The sequence below is a fragment of the Homalodisca vitripennis genome, chromosome 3 (genome assembly GCF_021130785.1).
Source record: "Homalodisca vitripennis isolate AUS2020 chromosome 3, UT_GWSS_2.1, whole genome shotgun sequence".
Taxonomy (NCBI): domain Eukaryota; kingdom Metazoa; phylum Arthropoda; class Insecta; order Hemiptera; family Cicadellidae; genus Homalodisca; species Homalodisca vitripennis.
In genome coordinates, this window is record NC_060209.1 from 12,228,641 (window position 1) to 12,246,937 (window position 18,297).

General features: G+C 34.0%; 1 protein-coding gene across 1 annotated transcript in view; it reads right to left on the reverse strand.

Moving 5' to 3' along the window:
* Positions 1–2,546: 2,546 nt before the first annotated feature.
* LOC124356579 overlaps positions 2,547–18,297 on the reverse strand; it is a 37,390-nt gene continuing 21,639 nt past the window's right edge. Inside the window, exons 3-5 of the mRNA XM_046807662.1 lie at positions 7,327–7,493; positions 4,733–4,864; positions 2,547–2,800 (exon numbers count right to left, since the gene is read on the reverse strand). Coding sequence (XP_046663618.1) covers positions 2,683–2,800; positions 4,733–4,864; positions 7,327–7,493 — 417 coding nt within the window. The 3' untranslated portion in view covers positions 2,547–2,682. The remainder of the gene's footprint in view (positions 2,801–4,732; positions 4,865–7,326; positions 7,494–18,297) is intronic.

An 18,297-nucleotide genomic window follows, 5' to 3' on the forward strand; every position in this document is an offset into this window, starting at 1 on the left:
TTTACAATTAATTATACATAAAGGAGTCATATGATGGTCCGTACGATGTTGGTTCTGACGTCACAGACACCTCACACACCCGCGTATGTTTCTCCGTTGTTCATAACACTGTTCAGTCTTTGGGGAATTTATCCGATAAACAAATCTAGTTTGTACTAACTTAAACATAATGTTTACACAACATATATAAACACATTGGTACAATATTCTTCTATCCTACAAATGAACACAACGTATTAAATATCTATTTACAAAAATGGAGTCATATCATTGATAGGCTGACACGTACAAGGTATTAATGGTCAGATTCCGTTACATGCCCCCAACGCTTTGTTCAATGAACTTAGAACGTTATAAAACGATGTAGTTGAGTAACAGAACTAACATTATGCCCCCAACGCTAATCTTTCATTTACGGATGATTATAATGAATTACAATTGGTTACTAGCTAAGAAAAAAGGGTACTTACAGTACGTATTATACCGACCATACCCCTACATTTCTCCAAACACATAAATTCAACAAAAGCAAATATTACCAAACAAAAACTAAACTCTTTATTTAAAAAAAACACACAAAACTTGTTTTTATTCTTGATCACACTCCGCCACTCAAAATGCGAGTGCCTCCGGCCATCAACGCGGTCTTCGGCAGCACCTTAGGTGCTGCCGAAGACCGCGGCGATGTCAACGAAAGAAAAACACCCCTCGAGATAGTACCTATCAGTAAAATATCAAATTCTAAAGGGGCTGATCAGAAATATAAATTTAATTGTAATGGAAAGGCAATTATGTACCTTGTAAAAAACTTAAATTACCATGTGATGGCGCGCGGCCTGCCGTAATCGGGATTCTCGAAAGAGATAAGATAACAGCGACAACAATACCGACCGCAATAGGAAATGCCAGGTGGAAATGCTTGTTGATTGATGGAATGTTAGTTCTGTTACTCAACTACATCGTTTGATAACGTTCTAAGTTCATTGAAAAAAGTTTAAGCGTTGGGGGCATATAACGGAATCTGACCGGTATTGTAGTTCAGTATTTTACTGCTTACTTTGTATATTGTCCAACTAAATTCAAACTACAGCGATACAATGGTGTGAAGGGAAGTGTGTCGGTTAAATGCATACAAATTAACTTACCGTGCTTCCTATCTACTCTAATTTAAAGTTTACGACGAAAGAAGCTTTAACTTGTATTCAGTACACATACAGTGGAAAATATTTTAGACTAAATCTATATAATGTTCACTATTCTTTTATTCATTCTAAACGGTTTAGACTAAATGATCTTTAATTTTTCACAATCGATTTATTAATATGTGGGCAGTAGATTCATAAATGGAAATGTCATATATTATAGTACCATCTAAAACAAAAAGCCCTATGTATTATAAAATGTTACATAAGATATACATACTTATAAATATTTACAGATGAACAATAAAGCTTGGACTGTGTGAGTGTTATAGTTTATGTTTTCAAAACTAAGAGTTCTGTTCAAAGTAAAAATTGTAGTTTGAAAGTCCACTTTCTAACATTCAAAGAACAAAGGGACTTTTCGCAAAGAAATATTTATCATTTTAATTTTAAACTCGTGAATTTTAATACTTGAGTATTAATGAAAAAATATTATTAAACCATTCAAAATTTCATAAAATCATTGAGAGAAGTTAAATTTTTATCTTGATAAAAAAATCATATGTTATTTACAAAATTATTAAGTAGGAATTAAATAACATTCAAACGAATTTATAATAAAGTACGGAAAATCTTTAGATTAGTTGACTATATTAGTTTAGTTAAAATAAAATTTAGTTCATAATTAATTACGAATGCGTGATTTATATAAGTAATTTATTAGTGTTAAAAGTATTGTTTAAACCATTAATTAATTTACAATTATTTTATACTACACAGTACAATTTGAGAGCAATTAGAACTATATTGTGATAAATGTTAAATATATGATATTGATGTTCTTTTAAGAACATTGAGTTGAGAATATAATCATTGTATAATCAAGTAAGACATATGATAGCTACTAAAACTACACTATAAATAAATAAAATGTAAAAGTGTTCATAGCACTATCACGATAAAGTTTAAGTAAATGTTCTTAAAGTATAAATTACTAAATAATTACAATGCAAACACACGAACAAAAACGTAAACTACATCATTTTGTTATCCTATAACTTCACCATTGTTTATAAGACTTCACAAACTTTCCTTATGCCTGGCATAAAATATAATATAAGAATGTACAACAGTTTGGTAAACGTAAGTATTACATAATATTTAGTCCTTGAAATTATCAAAAAGCCATCAGATTTTTTTTGAAATTTAAAATAGGTTAAATATATAATCTCTTTAAGTGGATATTAGGTTGTCGATATACGAACAATAAATCAATCCTGTCAAATTTAATAGTTTTATAGGTTAAAATCTAATTGGTAATTTATATTCAAATCAATGACAATGAAAAAAGCAATAAAAAAGCACCTTTACATTTTTAACAATCAATATTAAATAATTGCACCAAAAACACAAGGAAATATTAAAATACATACTTAATATATGAATAAATAAATAGAAACTTATGACACAAACCTTTTAAATTTCAATATGTGATGGCCTGGTGACTTGAAAAACTTAATTATAAACATACATAGTACATTTAGTGGTAACGAGACCACGTGCGGAACTTCTCGTGTTTACGCGGGCAACGGCCGGAACTTCGCAAATATACTCCAAAATCACAAGATGGCAGCTGGCAAGTCCCCATCTCAATACACCTGCAGAAACATAGACACAAGATATTAATTTAGTAATAACTAGACTATATGTGAAACTTCCGATCGTTTTGGCAACCGAAAGTCCGCAAGTTTACCCCTAAGACAATAAAAGAATATTTAGCTTGTGCTCATCTCGACAATATATAAAGAACACACTAGAAACTTAGTGATACGAGGACGTTGTGCGGGACTTATCATGGTTACTTGGGTAGCGGCCGGAAATCCTCAAGGATATCGCTAAAAAACAAAAAAAACACTTGGCGAGTGCCTATGTTCATTCATATGTAAAAATCATACATGATAGATTTAGTGATAACACAAATACAACTGTGCGAAAATTATCATTATTATCTGTGTAGCGGCCTCTCCAAGGATACCCTAATGAGACAGAGGACGCTCGACGTATGCATATCCATACATTTGTAAAATCACAGGATAACAGGGCAACACAGGATCTAGTGATAACAAAGCTTGTGCGGAACTTATCATGTTTACTCGTTCAATGTTTGGAACTCAGAAGGAAACAAGTATAAATAACATATAAATAATATATTTATACGTAATAATAATAAATAGCAGTATTAATAATAAGGTTGCTATAAGTTTAATCAAATAATTTAAATACTGTAATTAAATTAAAGTCATAATAAGTAATTATATTCTCTAAAACTCGTAGCATAATACTTTTATAATAATAAGCATATTAATTTTAAAACTGTAAGCTTTTGTGATATCTTCTATGATACAAAGCAACAAATTTTCAAAATATTTTTTACAGACTAAAAATAAAATAAAACTGAAATACTATTAGTCTATCACCATCTTTACCATAATTATGTACCCATTAAAAACCTTTTAAAAGTAAAACAGTGTTACAACATGTGCTGTTTAAAGTTTGCTATTCTCCAAGGACGATTTGGAAGGATAATAGGATTGTGAACATTTACCATGACTAGTAGTTGCAATGTAACCAAATCACGAAATTTTGAGGATTGATATTGGGTCTGGTACAACGTTACCAATGCAAGGACAAAAACAATGCATAGCGATGAGTACATGGAAGTTCGAAAGTTCTACATCAAAACAACAAACACATCTGAACCTAGTACGACGTCAGGATAAGCTTAACCTTAGTGACATGTTTCTTTACTTGGTCTTAGTTCGTATTGAGAGTGAACACGTTGTTTGAAGTTTATCATTGAAAATAAACGATTTGAACGGATAACAGGAGAAGATTATATTTAAGGACTTCGCGTCCAAATAAGAGGGAGATTTCTCTCGTTGTCGTATCTGTTTTATGTTATTGAGAAATCTAACGACTGTGAATGTCTTGTTATCTAAGTACTCGTATAATGTAAAATTCCAACTCTCGCAAAATGCTTTTTTGGTTCACTTAGGACAAGAAGCTGAGAAATTGCACTTAGTCCTAAAAGGACCTTTGCGCTGCTTCCGGAGTGAAAGAATATTGTTGGGTAAGGTTGGGATAACCTCCTGTCAAGATCCACGAGGAAAGACAGCATCAAACGCATTTATGTCTTCATGAAAGAAGGGGCAGCCAGCTCTGTAGCAGTTTCTCCAGTCAAAGCCGGCAGTGGGTGGCATCCTTATGTCTAGGATAGTAATGGCCCTATCGATCTACCCTTGCACATTAACATCTCGAAATTTGCGGTTAGTGGTGAGCCGCTCCTGGGCATCCATAAGGTTGCCCAGATTTAATTGAAATATCGGTTTTTGCTTACCCAGTGTATGTTCAACTGGAAGGTACAAACCAGCCAGAAGTGAACTCTCCTGGGGTTCACAAGGTACTTAACTTCATTGTTCCCAAGTTCTCATTAGGTTTGACTGTTCTGGAATATTCTGAACTAATCTATTGTAACCCTAACTCTGCCTTACTGCTAGGAAGTTACAGCACATACACAGCGGAATACTTACAGACGGTCGCTATGGTTGAAGTACTCTTTCCCTTTCTTGTACTTGATGCAGTCCCGCTGTTTATCAAAGCAGTCGCAAGAGCAAGATCCGTTGGCCAACCTCCTTACGGTGTACTCGCTAGGGCACTTGCAACTGCAAATTGCCAAATAATATAGATTAGATACTGAATTTTGCTCGATAAAACCTAAAGTTTAGCTACTACAACATAAGGATAACATTTTTATTACAATGATTATATTATACTATAAGATTCTTGTTTAAGCATTAAGCGTTAAAATTCTTCCTCTCAAACATCACACATACAATACTGAACATACCCTGAAATATTAAAGAAATATACGAATTTCATGATAAATATTCATGAACGATGAGCATTATTAGTGTAATGGGTGAGTAAGCCATAATAAATCAATGTTTTCAGCAAATCTACGTGAAAATCATTTAAGGAATTCAATGCAGTATAGGAAATCAAAATTGCAATTTAAATTTTAATCTATTCACTATCCAAAATTGTGGTCTAAAGATCTTTTCAAAATTCTAGTACATGATAATCCATGTAATCATCCGAGGAATTTGTATGCATGCATTCGTACTTTCATTATTTTTGGCATTTGATTAATATTACGAGGTAAAGGCCTATGATAAATATTGTAGGGTGCTTTGATACAGGTTCGATGAAAATAAAATATGTGGCAATGCCCACCAAAAAAACACAGATTTGAATTTGGATAATAGCTTGAAGAAATGTGCCTCACTCCTACCCAGATCTTATTTCAGCTTGTAAAAGACATCCTTTGGAAGTACACGTTCTTTTTACTGACATTTTAAAAGAATCCGCCCCGTACAGCTTATGGTAACTAGACAGCAGCTACCATTCTTTCCACAAATTTGTACTTGTACACAGTTTTTAAAATATTGATAACCTTAACCTTTGGCTTAATAGGTAAAGGTGTCATTTACTACTCCATAACTATCATCTTTGAATCCGAGCAAGCTCCAAAAGTGAATAAACTGCGATAGGACATTCAGTACACGCTGGATACCACAGATTACTAGATATAAAATCCGAAGAGAAAAGATTGTCCTTGAAAACTCCAGCATTATTGCTATACATATATCCTAGCTATGGTGGGAATGGCTGATTCAATGTGAACGTTGAGTTTAGCTCCAGTTAACCTTCCTCTTAGTGCACTTGATGAGATAATGAGAATACCTCTTCAACTACATTTTGTAAACTAGGTATCTCTGATGTCGAAACAATGAAAAGGGTTCATTTTGAGCTTTTTCATCGCCTAATTGTTTTTAAATCTCTTAAGACGAACATGACTCCAGATTCCAGGAGTCAATTCTGTGACAGCTTAAGATTCCAGACGCTGCCCTATACATTATTGATATATAAATATATATATATATATATATATATATATATATATATATATATATATATATATATATATATATATATAATTTCAATAAACATTGAATCATAAAAAGTACTTGCTCCGCCGGGAGTCGAACCCGGATCTCTCACTTGCCGGGTGAATGTGCTACCATTACACCACAGAGCGTGTATGAAATTAAATAAGGCTATTGCCATTTATACAATTTAATGTATATATATATATATATATATATATATATAATTTCAATAAACATTGAATCATAAAAAGTACTTGCTCCGCCGGGAGTCGAACCCGGATCTCTCACTTGCCGGGTGAATGTGCTACCATTACACCACAGAGCGTGTATGAAATTAAATAAGGCTATTGCCATTTATACAATTTAATGTATATATATATATATACATTATATATATATATATATATATATATATATATATATATATATAACGTAACAATGGTGGGAATGGTTAATTCAGTGTGAACGTAGTGTTTAGCTCCAGTTAACCTTCCTCTTAGTACACTTGATGAGACAATGAGAGTACCTCTTCACTTATATTTTGTAAACTATTGTAAAACTATATTTTTCACTTAAATTCTAGACGCTGTACTAAGAGGAAGGTGAATTGCGATACACTCAACACATGCACATACATTATTGCTACGTCTTTTATCCATTATTTATAACCTTCATCACAAACAATTACATTGTTTACAGACCTAGCAGGATAAAGATGCAAAATGCACTAAGAGCTAAGTGTCATTCAAGATTATGTTTAGATCATTAGTACTGATCTGGGAGTTTTTATTGACAGTGTCTACGTCCTTGACTGCATTGAAGGACGGTGTGGAGAGGAAAGGTGGCAATGTTTTAACAACAATTGCTTAGGAATAAATACCGAAGTATTCCATCCGAAAACAGATACAAAGTTTCAACTTAGACAAATCAGGCAGCGCTTATTTTTTTAAACAAGCGCTGTATTTTATAAAGGTAAGAATAAACACATTTTCATCATTTCTTCTATTTCTGATCTTCTTCAAATAAACTCGTTTGTTCTAAAGACAGGTCTAGACAGGCATAGGTACTCATGTACGCCAGTAATTTCTTTCTAGCGTTCACTGTCTAAAACACTCTACAGAATGTTTCTCACAAAAATTCAGAAAATTTATCCTGGAGAATCTAATAACCCCTACCTGTGTTCCGAGTTCCTCTCCTGGCGGTAGTCGACCGCGTTGCCATCTCTGGGCATGACCTCATCCAACTTGTCTTGACACTCGCACTCTGTGTGGTTGTAGAACGGCAGCTTCTCCAGGCCGCTGCTGGTCCTCTGTCGACTGTGGGTGTTCACGATGTAGGTGGTCTGCACAGACACAGAGTATGGTTGGTAGAGGAGCCATTCGTGTAGAAGAAACAATGAGAAGTAAACAGGAAAATGACTATGGATGAAAGAGAAATACGAGAAAAAAGTAATGAGGAAAGTTGGAGAATAGGAGGAACGAAAATATTAAGCAGTAAACAATTTTGACTAAGAAATACAAATATAGACAAAACAAAACTAAAGGTTTGGTGTAAAATTACAGAACAGCGGTGCAAAAGAGACACGTAAAAATACTATGGAAGAAGATAAAATAAGGGTACATCGTTAGATGAAGAAGCTTTCATATATTAATGAATGGCATTGATTTCTGTTTGCATAAGTTATTAGAGTAACATCATATACATATATAAACACAGGCAGAATAAGGCTAAAAGGGATATATATACGTGAATATACATAACATTATATATATATATATATATATATATATATAATGTTATATATATATATATATATATATATATATATATATATATATATATATATATACACATAACATTATATATACGAATATATACATATATATTACCGTATATATAATGTTATGTATATTCAGTATATAATTATGTATATTTTTATTAAAAAAGGGCTGAACTCCCTTTTAGCCTTATTCTGCCTCACAGGCCTTTTGCTTGGATCTTATCAAACGAAAACAGAAGAGAGCTAGTACAATACTAATAAATTGAACCTGCGCTATTTCTAACTTCAGACTCAACAGCCGTACAGGTATATGCTGTAGGCTGCTCAGCTACACTCTCTCCCAATACAATAAATAACAAAAGAACTAAGTAGGTCATGTTTTATTTCGTATTTTAGTTAAATAGTATGAATAAAATAGTACGACTGTTTGTGAAAGTATTATTTTTAGATATACCTGTATGTACAACTAGTAGTCATTCATGCATATGATCTTAAACACCTACATATACTGTTACACTTTACAAACTTTATCTATCGAAAACAAAGGACCATTATTTTAATGCTTAAGACTCCCTAATAAAATTGACTTATTTTTAATTTGCAATAGTAATATAACAATTAACCTGCAATAGCAATACAAAGATACATTGGATTGAACATCTTTTCTGTGCTTCTTCTATAAAATCCAACTGCCATTGTTGGGAGGAAAAGAGAATGTTTCAAAAATACTTAGTGGTCTATTAATAAATGTCTGAGTCCCGTTAACAAACCAGCTGCTCCTCAATGACGGCGCCCACTGCCGCCAAAACAGCCTCCGTCCGGTCCTAACTTGGGCTGAGATATCGAGTTGTATTGTCTTAGTGACGACGAGGCGTGTGAATTGGTAGCCCGGTCCAGTGCCCTTGTTTACGAGTGAACACATCACTCTGAGAGCACTATTGTAGCTGGTTTAGTGGGAGCAGAGGAGTCTTTAAGAGACCAGAACACTAATATGTGTTCAATTACATGTGCTATGACGTGATATTGTTATTCTTGATTGTACTGATTTGATTTCAAAGTGCTAAAACTTCATTGGTAAAAATACCATTCTCGTGGTACCAATTTAATTAGGAACGAGGGCATATCTAAAATTGAGGATTTGGAGTATGGTGGATATTAAGTAGATCATGTGTATTTGAAGTAAGAGTGTAGATAAACTGAAGTTTGGGTGTAGGTGGGTGTGAAGTTGTACTGTGGATGTGAAGTTAGAGATAGGTGGGCGTGAAGTTGGATTATGAATGAATGTTAAGTTGCAGATGAGGTGTATATGAATTTGGAGTGTGGATGAATGTTAAGTTGTAGATCAGGTGGATATGAAGTTGTGTTATAGATGTATGTGAAGTTAAAGCTAGGTGAGTGTGAATTTAGGGTATGGGTGGATGTGAAGTTAAAGATAGGTGGACGTGAAGTTGGAGTAGGGATGAATGTTAAGTTGTAGATCTGGTGGACGTGAAGTTGGAGTATGGATGGACGTGAAGTTAAAGATAGGATGGTGTGAAGTTGGAGTATGGATGGTATGTGAAGTTAGAGATAGGTGGACTTACGTTGGAGTTTCAGTGGATGTTAAGTTGTAGATCTGGTGGACGTGAATTTGGAGTATGTATGGTTGTTAAGTTGTAGATCTGGTGGATATGAAGTTGGAGTATGGATGGACGTGAAGTTAAAGATAGGATGGTGTGAAGTTGGAGTATGGATGGATGTAAAGTTAGAGATAGGTGGACTTACGTTGGAGTTTGGGTGAATGTTAAGTTGTATATCGGGTGGATATGAAGCTGGAATATGGATGGACGTGAAGTTAAAGATAGGATGGTGTGAAGTTGGAGTATGGATGGATGTGAAGTTATAGATAGGTGGACTTACGTTGGAGTTTGGGTGACTGTTAAGATGTATATCGGGTGGATATGAAGCTGGAATATGGATGGACGTGAAGTTAAAGATAGGATGGTGTGAAGTTGGAGTATGGATGGATGTGAAGTTATAGATAGGTGGACTTACGTTGGAGTTTGGGTGACTGTTAAGTTGTATATCGGGTGGATATGAAGCTGGAATATGGATGGACGTGAAGTTAAAGATAGGATGGTGTGAAGTTGGAGTATGGATGGATGTGAAGTTATAGATAGGTGGACTTACGTTGGAGTTTGGGTGAATGTTAAGTTGTAGATCTGGTGGATATGAAGTTGGAGTATGGATGGACGTGAAGTTAAAGATAGGATGGTGTGAAGTTGGAGTATGGATGGATGTGAAGTTATAGATAGGTGGACTTACGTTGGAGTTTGGGTGAATGTTAAGTTGTAGATCTGGTGGATATGAAGCTGGAATATGGATGGACGTGAAGTTAAAGATAGGATGGTGTGAAGTTGGAGTATGGATGGATGTGAAGTTAGAGATAGGTGGACTTACGTTGGAGTTTGGGTGAATGTTAAGTTGTAGATCTGGTGGATATGAAGTTGGAGTGGATTATTGAAGTATCATTTACACTTTACACACTAATATCTACAATAAATATATAATCAAAATTATAGAAAAAACTCCATAGGTAGTAATGTACTACAAAGAAACAGGGTACAACAAAACGTATACAGACATTGACTTATATATAAAATTTAGGAAATAAGGAACAAATTGGATATTCTAACTAGACAGCTGCCTTTCATCTTTTCTCCCTCAGTAAAATATTCACTGATTTCCACCCTTTTGTGTTCTTCAGTTCACTACGATAGTCACAAAGACAGCGCATGGTGTTGATTTGTCATGTTTTTAATATATCTGAACATCGCTATTTTAATAAACATAATGTAGAATATTTTATTTTGTACGTTTTCATAACATTCTTTTAATAATCGGCTCAACTCGCCGAACTCATTCATCACTTTACTACACTAAATCCAACTGGTATATTAACTAATGGAAACAGCATTAAAATAAAAAAGAAGTCAAATAGATGTCCTTAGTGGGTTCATTATTAAATTAGTTAATGACCATTTGCATGGTATTTGTTCTGGTCCATCTCTATTATCCAAATTCACCTTTCCGTATCCCCTAATCCAAGTATGAATAAAATCAGACTGATTGAAAAAAGCAAAACATCTTCCTGATTTAAGTTTGCTGAATTTAAGTTACGTACAAAAATTCGATAAAAATAGAACGCGGAGAGTTATAACAATCTAAGCAGAAGTTAACTGTTAAACAGGACTGAACCCCTTAGAAAGCAGTAAAATGTTAAAGAAACGTTTTCAGATCGTTATAAAATATGAGAAATTAATCCTATTGAGACTTTAATGTGGACAGACGCGTTGATAATCTCACGAGAAAAAAAACTCGTCTTCTGTTAAGCTTCTGAAAGAATCCAGACGCCTCCATTATCGCACTGGTCGAGTGAGACTTGCTTTTAGCGCAATTTGTCGATATTGTTAATAAATTGTGAGCCGCGTTGACAGCTTAATACGACAGTGAAGTGTTGGCTGACTGTGGTGTAGCGCCATGCCGCAGCCGCGCACAGTGTGTGGCCTTGAACATACGCAATCTCGTCAGCAACCATTAGTCGGTAGAATGCCAAACACATCTCCACGCTAAAAGGTTGGCAGATGAGGTGGGTGGGATTGTGTGTACCGGATACTAACGGCTCAAGGATAATTGCTAATCGGACAACAGGTGCTCACACACGTCTTGTAAGTATGGTTTGATTTTGGATGCTGGAACACATTGTCATCCTGATATTTGACGTAGACTCCTGATGACATTCTTCCTAGATGCTAACAGTCCCAGATGGAGTGAAGCAGAACAGAACTGGAGTTGAGGTGATGATATTTTTTAGGCCAATATGTCTACGGGGTGATTGGAAACACTTCCGTTATCAAAATGTCCTTGCTAGAGGTTGCAAAATTCCAGGGCTTATGTAGTAGGATAGAATTTGTGTCCAAAGTCCAGTCACTGATGTGACTTCAATAATTGATATTATTGAAGTACACATTTGTCCATTCTGATCAAGTAGGAACGATTAAATGAGAGAGGAATAATATCTTCCGCTGATTTAAGCGCTTTTTAATAAGGAGTAGTCGATCCCCTTTTATACCTTATTCTGTCCGTCCTCATGGGCCACTGGCCTGTGCGAGGATGGTATCAAACAGAATAAGGGTCAAAACAGAGGAAGAGTCTAAACAGTACAAGGGTTGATGGTACTGATAGAAAGTGCAAGGGTCACAGTCAGGATTCGAACCTGCGCTATCTCTAACTCAGACTCAAAGTCCAACGTCTTAGACCACTCGGCCATCGGCACTTCCGATTCCAGAGTACTTTGAAAACGTTTAGACCTCCATGTAAGACCGTGACGTTGCCTTTTCATGAAGTCACAGTGTCTGGTGATCTGGAGCAATGAGATGGGTTAAAGCGCAGAAATACAGTACTCTCATATTACTTTTGGACCAGTTGGAAACTATCTGGCCGTTCATTTAAACCAGTACTGATAAAGATCGTGTTGAAATTCAATATTTGATAGCACTCTTCTGCTGTATCAAAGTTACAAAGTATCAAAGGTAGATGCATAGATGCATTTGGATACGAGGAATACACAAGAATAAATCGTTAGTTGATAGTAAATATTTCGTCAAAAAAGCCTTAACAGTTGACTTAGACCAAATGATCTTTTTTGTTTTGGAATCAGTGAAGTTATATTATTTCATCAATACGATTAAAAACCTTACATAATGACAAAAACAGTTTCTTCAATATGCTACATCTTCCAAGTTAACTTTCTCTGTCTGGTAGTTGGAGGCTTGAGTAACTACTAATATGTACACCCTGCTCGATTCCTGGCCAGTTCATAATATCCCTGAAATAATCAGGATATTCGTGTAACGAATAATTGTGCAGAGGACGTTCGGGCGGCGTAACGGGTGGTCTGAATCGAGATTGAGATGTCGGACTGTAGCCAAGATCGGAGACAAGAATTCGCAGATCACTTCGTGAGATTGGCGATCTCCCACATCGCAGACAGACAGCACATCAATCTCACCCACACTTCGCACATTCGGCAAGCAGACAATAGTAATACATAAACCGGATACCACGTTTTACTACCGTGATCGGCGTACGCTTGAGAATCGTCTCTAACATCTTCATACCATGGTCAGTCTATTTGAAATAATTTTTTTTTATTGTTGATATTTTTTAAATTATGTTTCAACTCCTCACAGTTCTTCAAGCATTCTACTCAAATTGTACCCCACTTATTTCCATCACTCTATTCAAATAAAATGGGACGAATCGGGAAAAAAAACCTAATTACATTAGTGTACTCAAAAATCAAATAAAAACACCAAATTAAGAAGCACTTCTGTAGGACACGTTGCATTGTATGCTTATATAATTCAAGTACTGGAAAGTCTAAAAAGATTAGCAGTTGAAGAATGAAATGGTAGTTTTTACCTCCTGATTATATCGAACAATTTATTTTACAGGCTGGATTAACTTTTTAATGAAATTTTATCCGCATCATAATTTCGGAACTAGTGCCCACAGTACAGACTACTTTTTATTTCAATTTTAATTCCTTGGGATAAATGGGACCTAACGCATTCTTGAGATTATCTCAACACACTTATGATCAACGACTTTGGATCAACGAGAGCGGAACTAGATATACAAATGTTTCATTATTCTTTTTTTTCTTAGGAGTAGGTGAACGAACTGAACATAACCCGATAAAAAATCTAAAGCAGAATGCACACATAATTTGATTCCAAATGTCACTACTTCATTTTAAAATTTGTGAAATGTCTAAATAATTTATACCTGCTCTGTTTCCTTCACTAACACCCCTTGGACGACAACAATAAGTAACAACAACTTCGAGGTTTTAGACCTTCATGAAATGTTTACTAATAGAGCACAACGTAAAAATAGTAGACTTACGCACAACATTGTGATTTCAAACCTTAATGGAATATTTACCAACGCAAAAATACTATGCTTACACTAGACAGTCCATCAATACTTCAGTATTACTCATCCTAATTATTAATGGAGTCATGCGGTTTGACTCATGCAGCGTTCGGCTCAAGAAAACGTGAGAGACAAATAGTGTAAAGAAATGACAACCAAAACGCAAGACCAGTTGTGCAAGAATGTTATTAACATAAGTGACAGAATCAAGAATAATCACAACTTGCCCTTGAAAGTATTAAATGAAAACCGGTCTGAGTGTTAGTGCTGCAGTTCTATTCTACCGTTGTAAAGATAGGGAATTAGTAGGTTACAGCACGCTGTATAATAATACAAATATTATGTACCGTAATAGCAATTCCCTTAGTTTCTGTATCATTATTGGCTGAGCGTTAGCGAAGCCTATAACTTGTGGGGTTGGAAAAGTTTCATTTTTGTTTGTCCATACGATATCTCGAAACGAACTGACATATAGACTTAAAATTGTGCATTTAGCTTCATTTCTAATGTGAGAAAAACTGAGTTCGATGATGGTGCATGTCACTTCATGGAATTTGGCTGAAAATTGGCTAATATCTTTTAAATTGGTGTTAACGGCATCAACAGTGCGTGAAAATAGTACAATAAATAAACATGTAAGAAATACTCTTATGAGATTTTCAAATGTGACATTTATATTCGTAGAGTAAAAGAAATGTAATAACGTGGAATTTCAATGTTAAAATTTGGTGACGAGATTTGATTTCAGCGCGAACGTTGTGGTATACTGCTATTGAAGTAGTTAAAGGAAAAAAAATGGTCTCGAGAAAGATTTCATCTGTAGAGTTTATAATGTGCATGAAACTTTATTTCTACATAGGTAAGAAATAGTTATATTCACTAATGGTAGTGAGATGGTGCATGTTCAAACATGGATTTAGCGGAGCCTCATTGAAGCCTATCAGGATGACACAATTTCTCATTGGTCTGCCAGGGCGGTGTAGACATTTCTTTTCTGTATGATTGTCTGTCCGTCTGTCTATCCGCAGGACATATCGAGTATGAAATGAGCTGCGGGCTTGAAATTATGCAAGCTACCTCAGCAAAGCCTTGTTATAAGACACGTGGTGTTGCGTACAGCTAGCTTGTATACCTACTTTGTATAGCTTGTAAAACTCTCTTTTTGTTTTAACTAATATCTTTTTGCATTATTTTTGAATTTTATTCACGCTCTTACACGTAAATTTCAAATTTCCAACTCACAAGAATTGTAGTAATTAATCGTGTTCTATCAGAAAGTAATAATGACACTGAATCTCTGTGGTATAGACCCAAAATCATTCTATACTTATTTATAACTTAATTAAATATAATCACGAAATATGGGTTTAACAAAGAAATTTGATTTTTATAGGTAGAAAAATTAATATATAACTATTATATGAATATACATTCTTACTTCTGTTGCTTAACTTGTATGACACTTTTACCTAAACACATTTATTAACTTTTTAAACATACGTTCGGCAAGAAATTAAATTGCGCCAATATACTATTATTTCATGATTTATGCAATTAGTTATATTAATGGTTTAAGGCGTAAATAAAGGCATATGAAAAGGGAGTCGAATGATTAAATAAAGGTTTTAACAAGTTATATGACGACTTCAATAAATATTGGTTGCATATTGGTTGCATTTGTTATTCATTTATAAATTAATATGTGAGAAACAGTCACTTAAAATATAAAAAAGTGTGAACAAACACATTTGAAATCAATCAAATGTTTTCATTCAATAATTGATGCAGGATTTTAACATTCATACAGCAATTTTAAATGGATTACTTAAAAAAGCAATGTAAAATGCAATTCGCAAACTAATGGCTCTAAACATCAAGCTGCTTAAGGTAACGGTTCTTTCTCTGAATGTTTAATACTGTGTTGGGCGCTAATCTTGATTCACTGGCTCTGAAATGCGACTTAGTGCTTTCGCTTTTTGCAGAACTCATTAGTCATGTCTAAGGATCTCAGGGAAGGATTTGCTGAAGACCAGTTATAGATTTATTAGCAAGGACATTATTTTTAAGATTTGATCACACTGCGGCACGGAGTTCGAAACAAAAATGTCTGGATTTCAGTTGAATGAAAATACATAAATATGTATACTTGTGAACCAATTACAATTTAATAAAAATATAATGTTAATCATTTCGTTATTTTCTAATAATTTAGTGAAGAAGGTTTGTGTTAGGTAATGACATTAAGTATATGTGTACTTTAAACGTGCATACTAAAATATATGTCTCCTTTCATTTTAAATTCCATATACGTACAATTCAAACTCAGAGACTCTATACATAAGCAATTTAAGAATTTAGTACAGATGTTTATTACTTCCACAATATAATTTAATATTAAAAGCGCTTTCTTTGGTTTAGGCATCATCAGTTAATGTAAACGGAAACCGAGTTTATAATAGAAAAGGAAACATGATAAAGCAGTTAAAATAAAATTTAAAACTAATTGTAGAGACCAAAAACTGATAAATTATAAAAGTATTATATAGAAAAATGTGTGTTGTGTGTGTGTGTGTTTACATTATTTCAGTGGAAAAAGCCTTAATATAACTCAAATCATCCTCAACATGTAAAAATTGGATTATTTCAAAGTTTTTTTCTTTCAAAGAAGATTGATAACTTGGTGACTGATGAGTAAGATAAAGTTTTAAAAGAAAGATACTAAAGAATGTTTGATTAAAAATAACTATCCTCGGTTAATTATTGAACGAGCTAAGACTAAAAACAAAATTTACAAGCATATTAACAAGAAATACAATCCTATCATCTCACTACAGTAATTATGCCTTTATTGAATAGGAGCACCAGAAAAAATCGTAAAATGAGTTTTAAATTCAACATCCGTACTGTTTTAACTCGTCAAGCAATCTACGAAGTTACTTAACAAAATTAAAACCAAAAAACAAACAACAAGAAATTCAACTCCTTTTAAAACCATTTTCCATGTTTGCTCACGTAATAATTCTCTATATGTAGTCTGAAGTAATAATTATAATTTTCAAACATGAATGTGAGTAATCAAACTGTATTGATGGAACTTGCCGCCTTGTCAATCTCTATGATGTCATCACGTATAAATATATTTTTAATAGTATATATATTTTCAGTTCAAAAAACGAAGTACATTAAGCCATAGTACTGCTTAGGTAATGAGCCAATAAAATATGACGGTGACGAACGTTCATTATAATTCCACAACGTGCCATAAATAGTCATGTGCTTGATTCAAGATCTTTCCATCCAGCGATATAAACATGAGATATAAACGAACCTGACATTTCCTACTTCATTACCTTTGCCCTTGCAGTTTCTATGCTTGTACGCGTTAGAGGTGCTGTTGAGCCAAGAATCGTGCACTTACGTGCAGTTTATCTTTCCTCGTTCTTACTCATAGATTAAATAGGATACCGCTACTCGTCTCGGCACCTATGCGTTCAGAGAACGGAAGAAGACCAAAAAAGGAGCCGAGAGTTAATTAAAACCTTGTAAGCACACAACTTAATTTTTCATAAAATCGATAAGAATTTTTTCTATAAAATATGACGTTAGTCAGCCACATTAATTTTGGTTCACATCGGGGTAAGGATCAAAAGGGTTAAAAATATGAAGTGATAATGTTGTCTCAGATTATACATTTCTTGATACCCTTAAAACTACAGGGAGAGACATAAACAACAGTTATATCACCGTCAGACTCCAAGATAATGAGAGTGAACGTCGCAACGTTAAGAATCTGAATGTGGTTACCAGACGCTAAGTTGGTATTTATTTAAGTGTGTAAATTAAGTGATAATTAATTATCATTTCATATTTTTCTCCCTTATAGCTAAAACTTTCGACCAACACAAAAGTTAACGCGGTTCACATTGATTTTTTCTTGGAGGAAATTTATCAATGAATGTAAAGAAAATGCAGGTTATGTTATGTATTCAGACCATGGTTGCATCTTTAGTAGCCTATCAATAAAAAGCCACTTACTGCCTCTCTTAGATGTTTGACATAGTGACAGGTACATAATACTTACAAATATAAAAATTATTCATTAGCTGTATGTACTGATTCTTCCATACATTTCCGTACATTTCATTACAGACACAAATAATTATAGGACACATGGTATTCGAAAGATAAAAGTAGATGTTATTGCCATAAACTTTATTTTTATGCAGTTAATCATAACGATATAATCAATAATTAAAAGGGCACAGAAGTTCAAAAAGTTAACGGCTATCTATACAAGACAAAAGTTAGAATTAGTGGAAATTGATGTGCTATTAACCATTTTGAAGGTTTATTGTTATTGGTTTGACTTTTATGAAAGGGTAACATA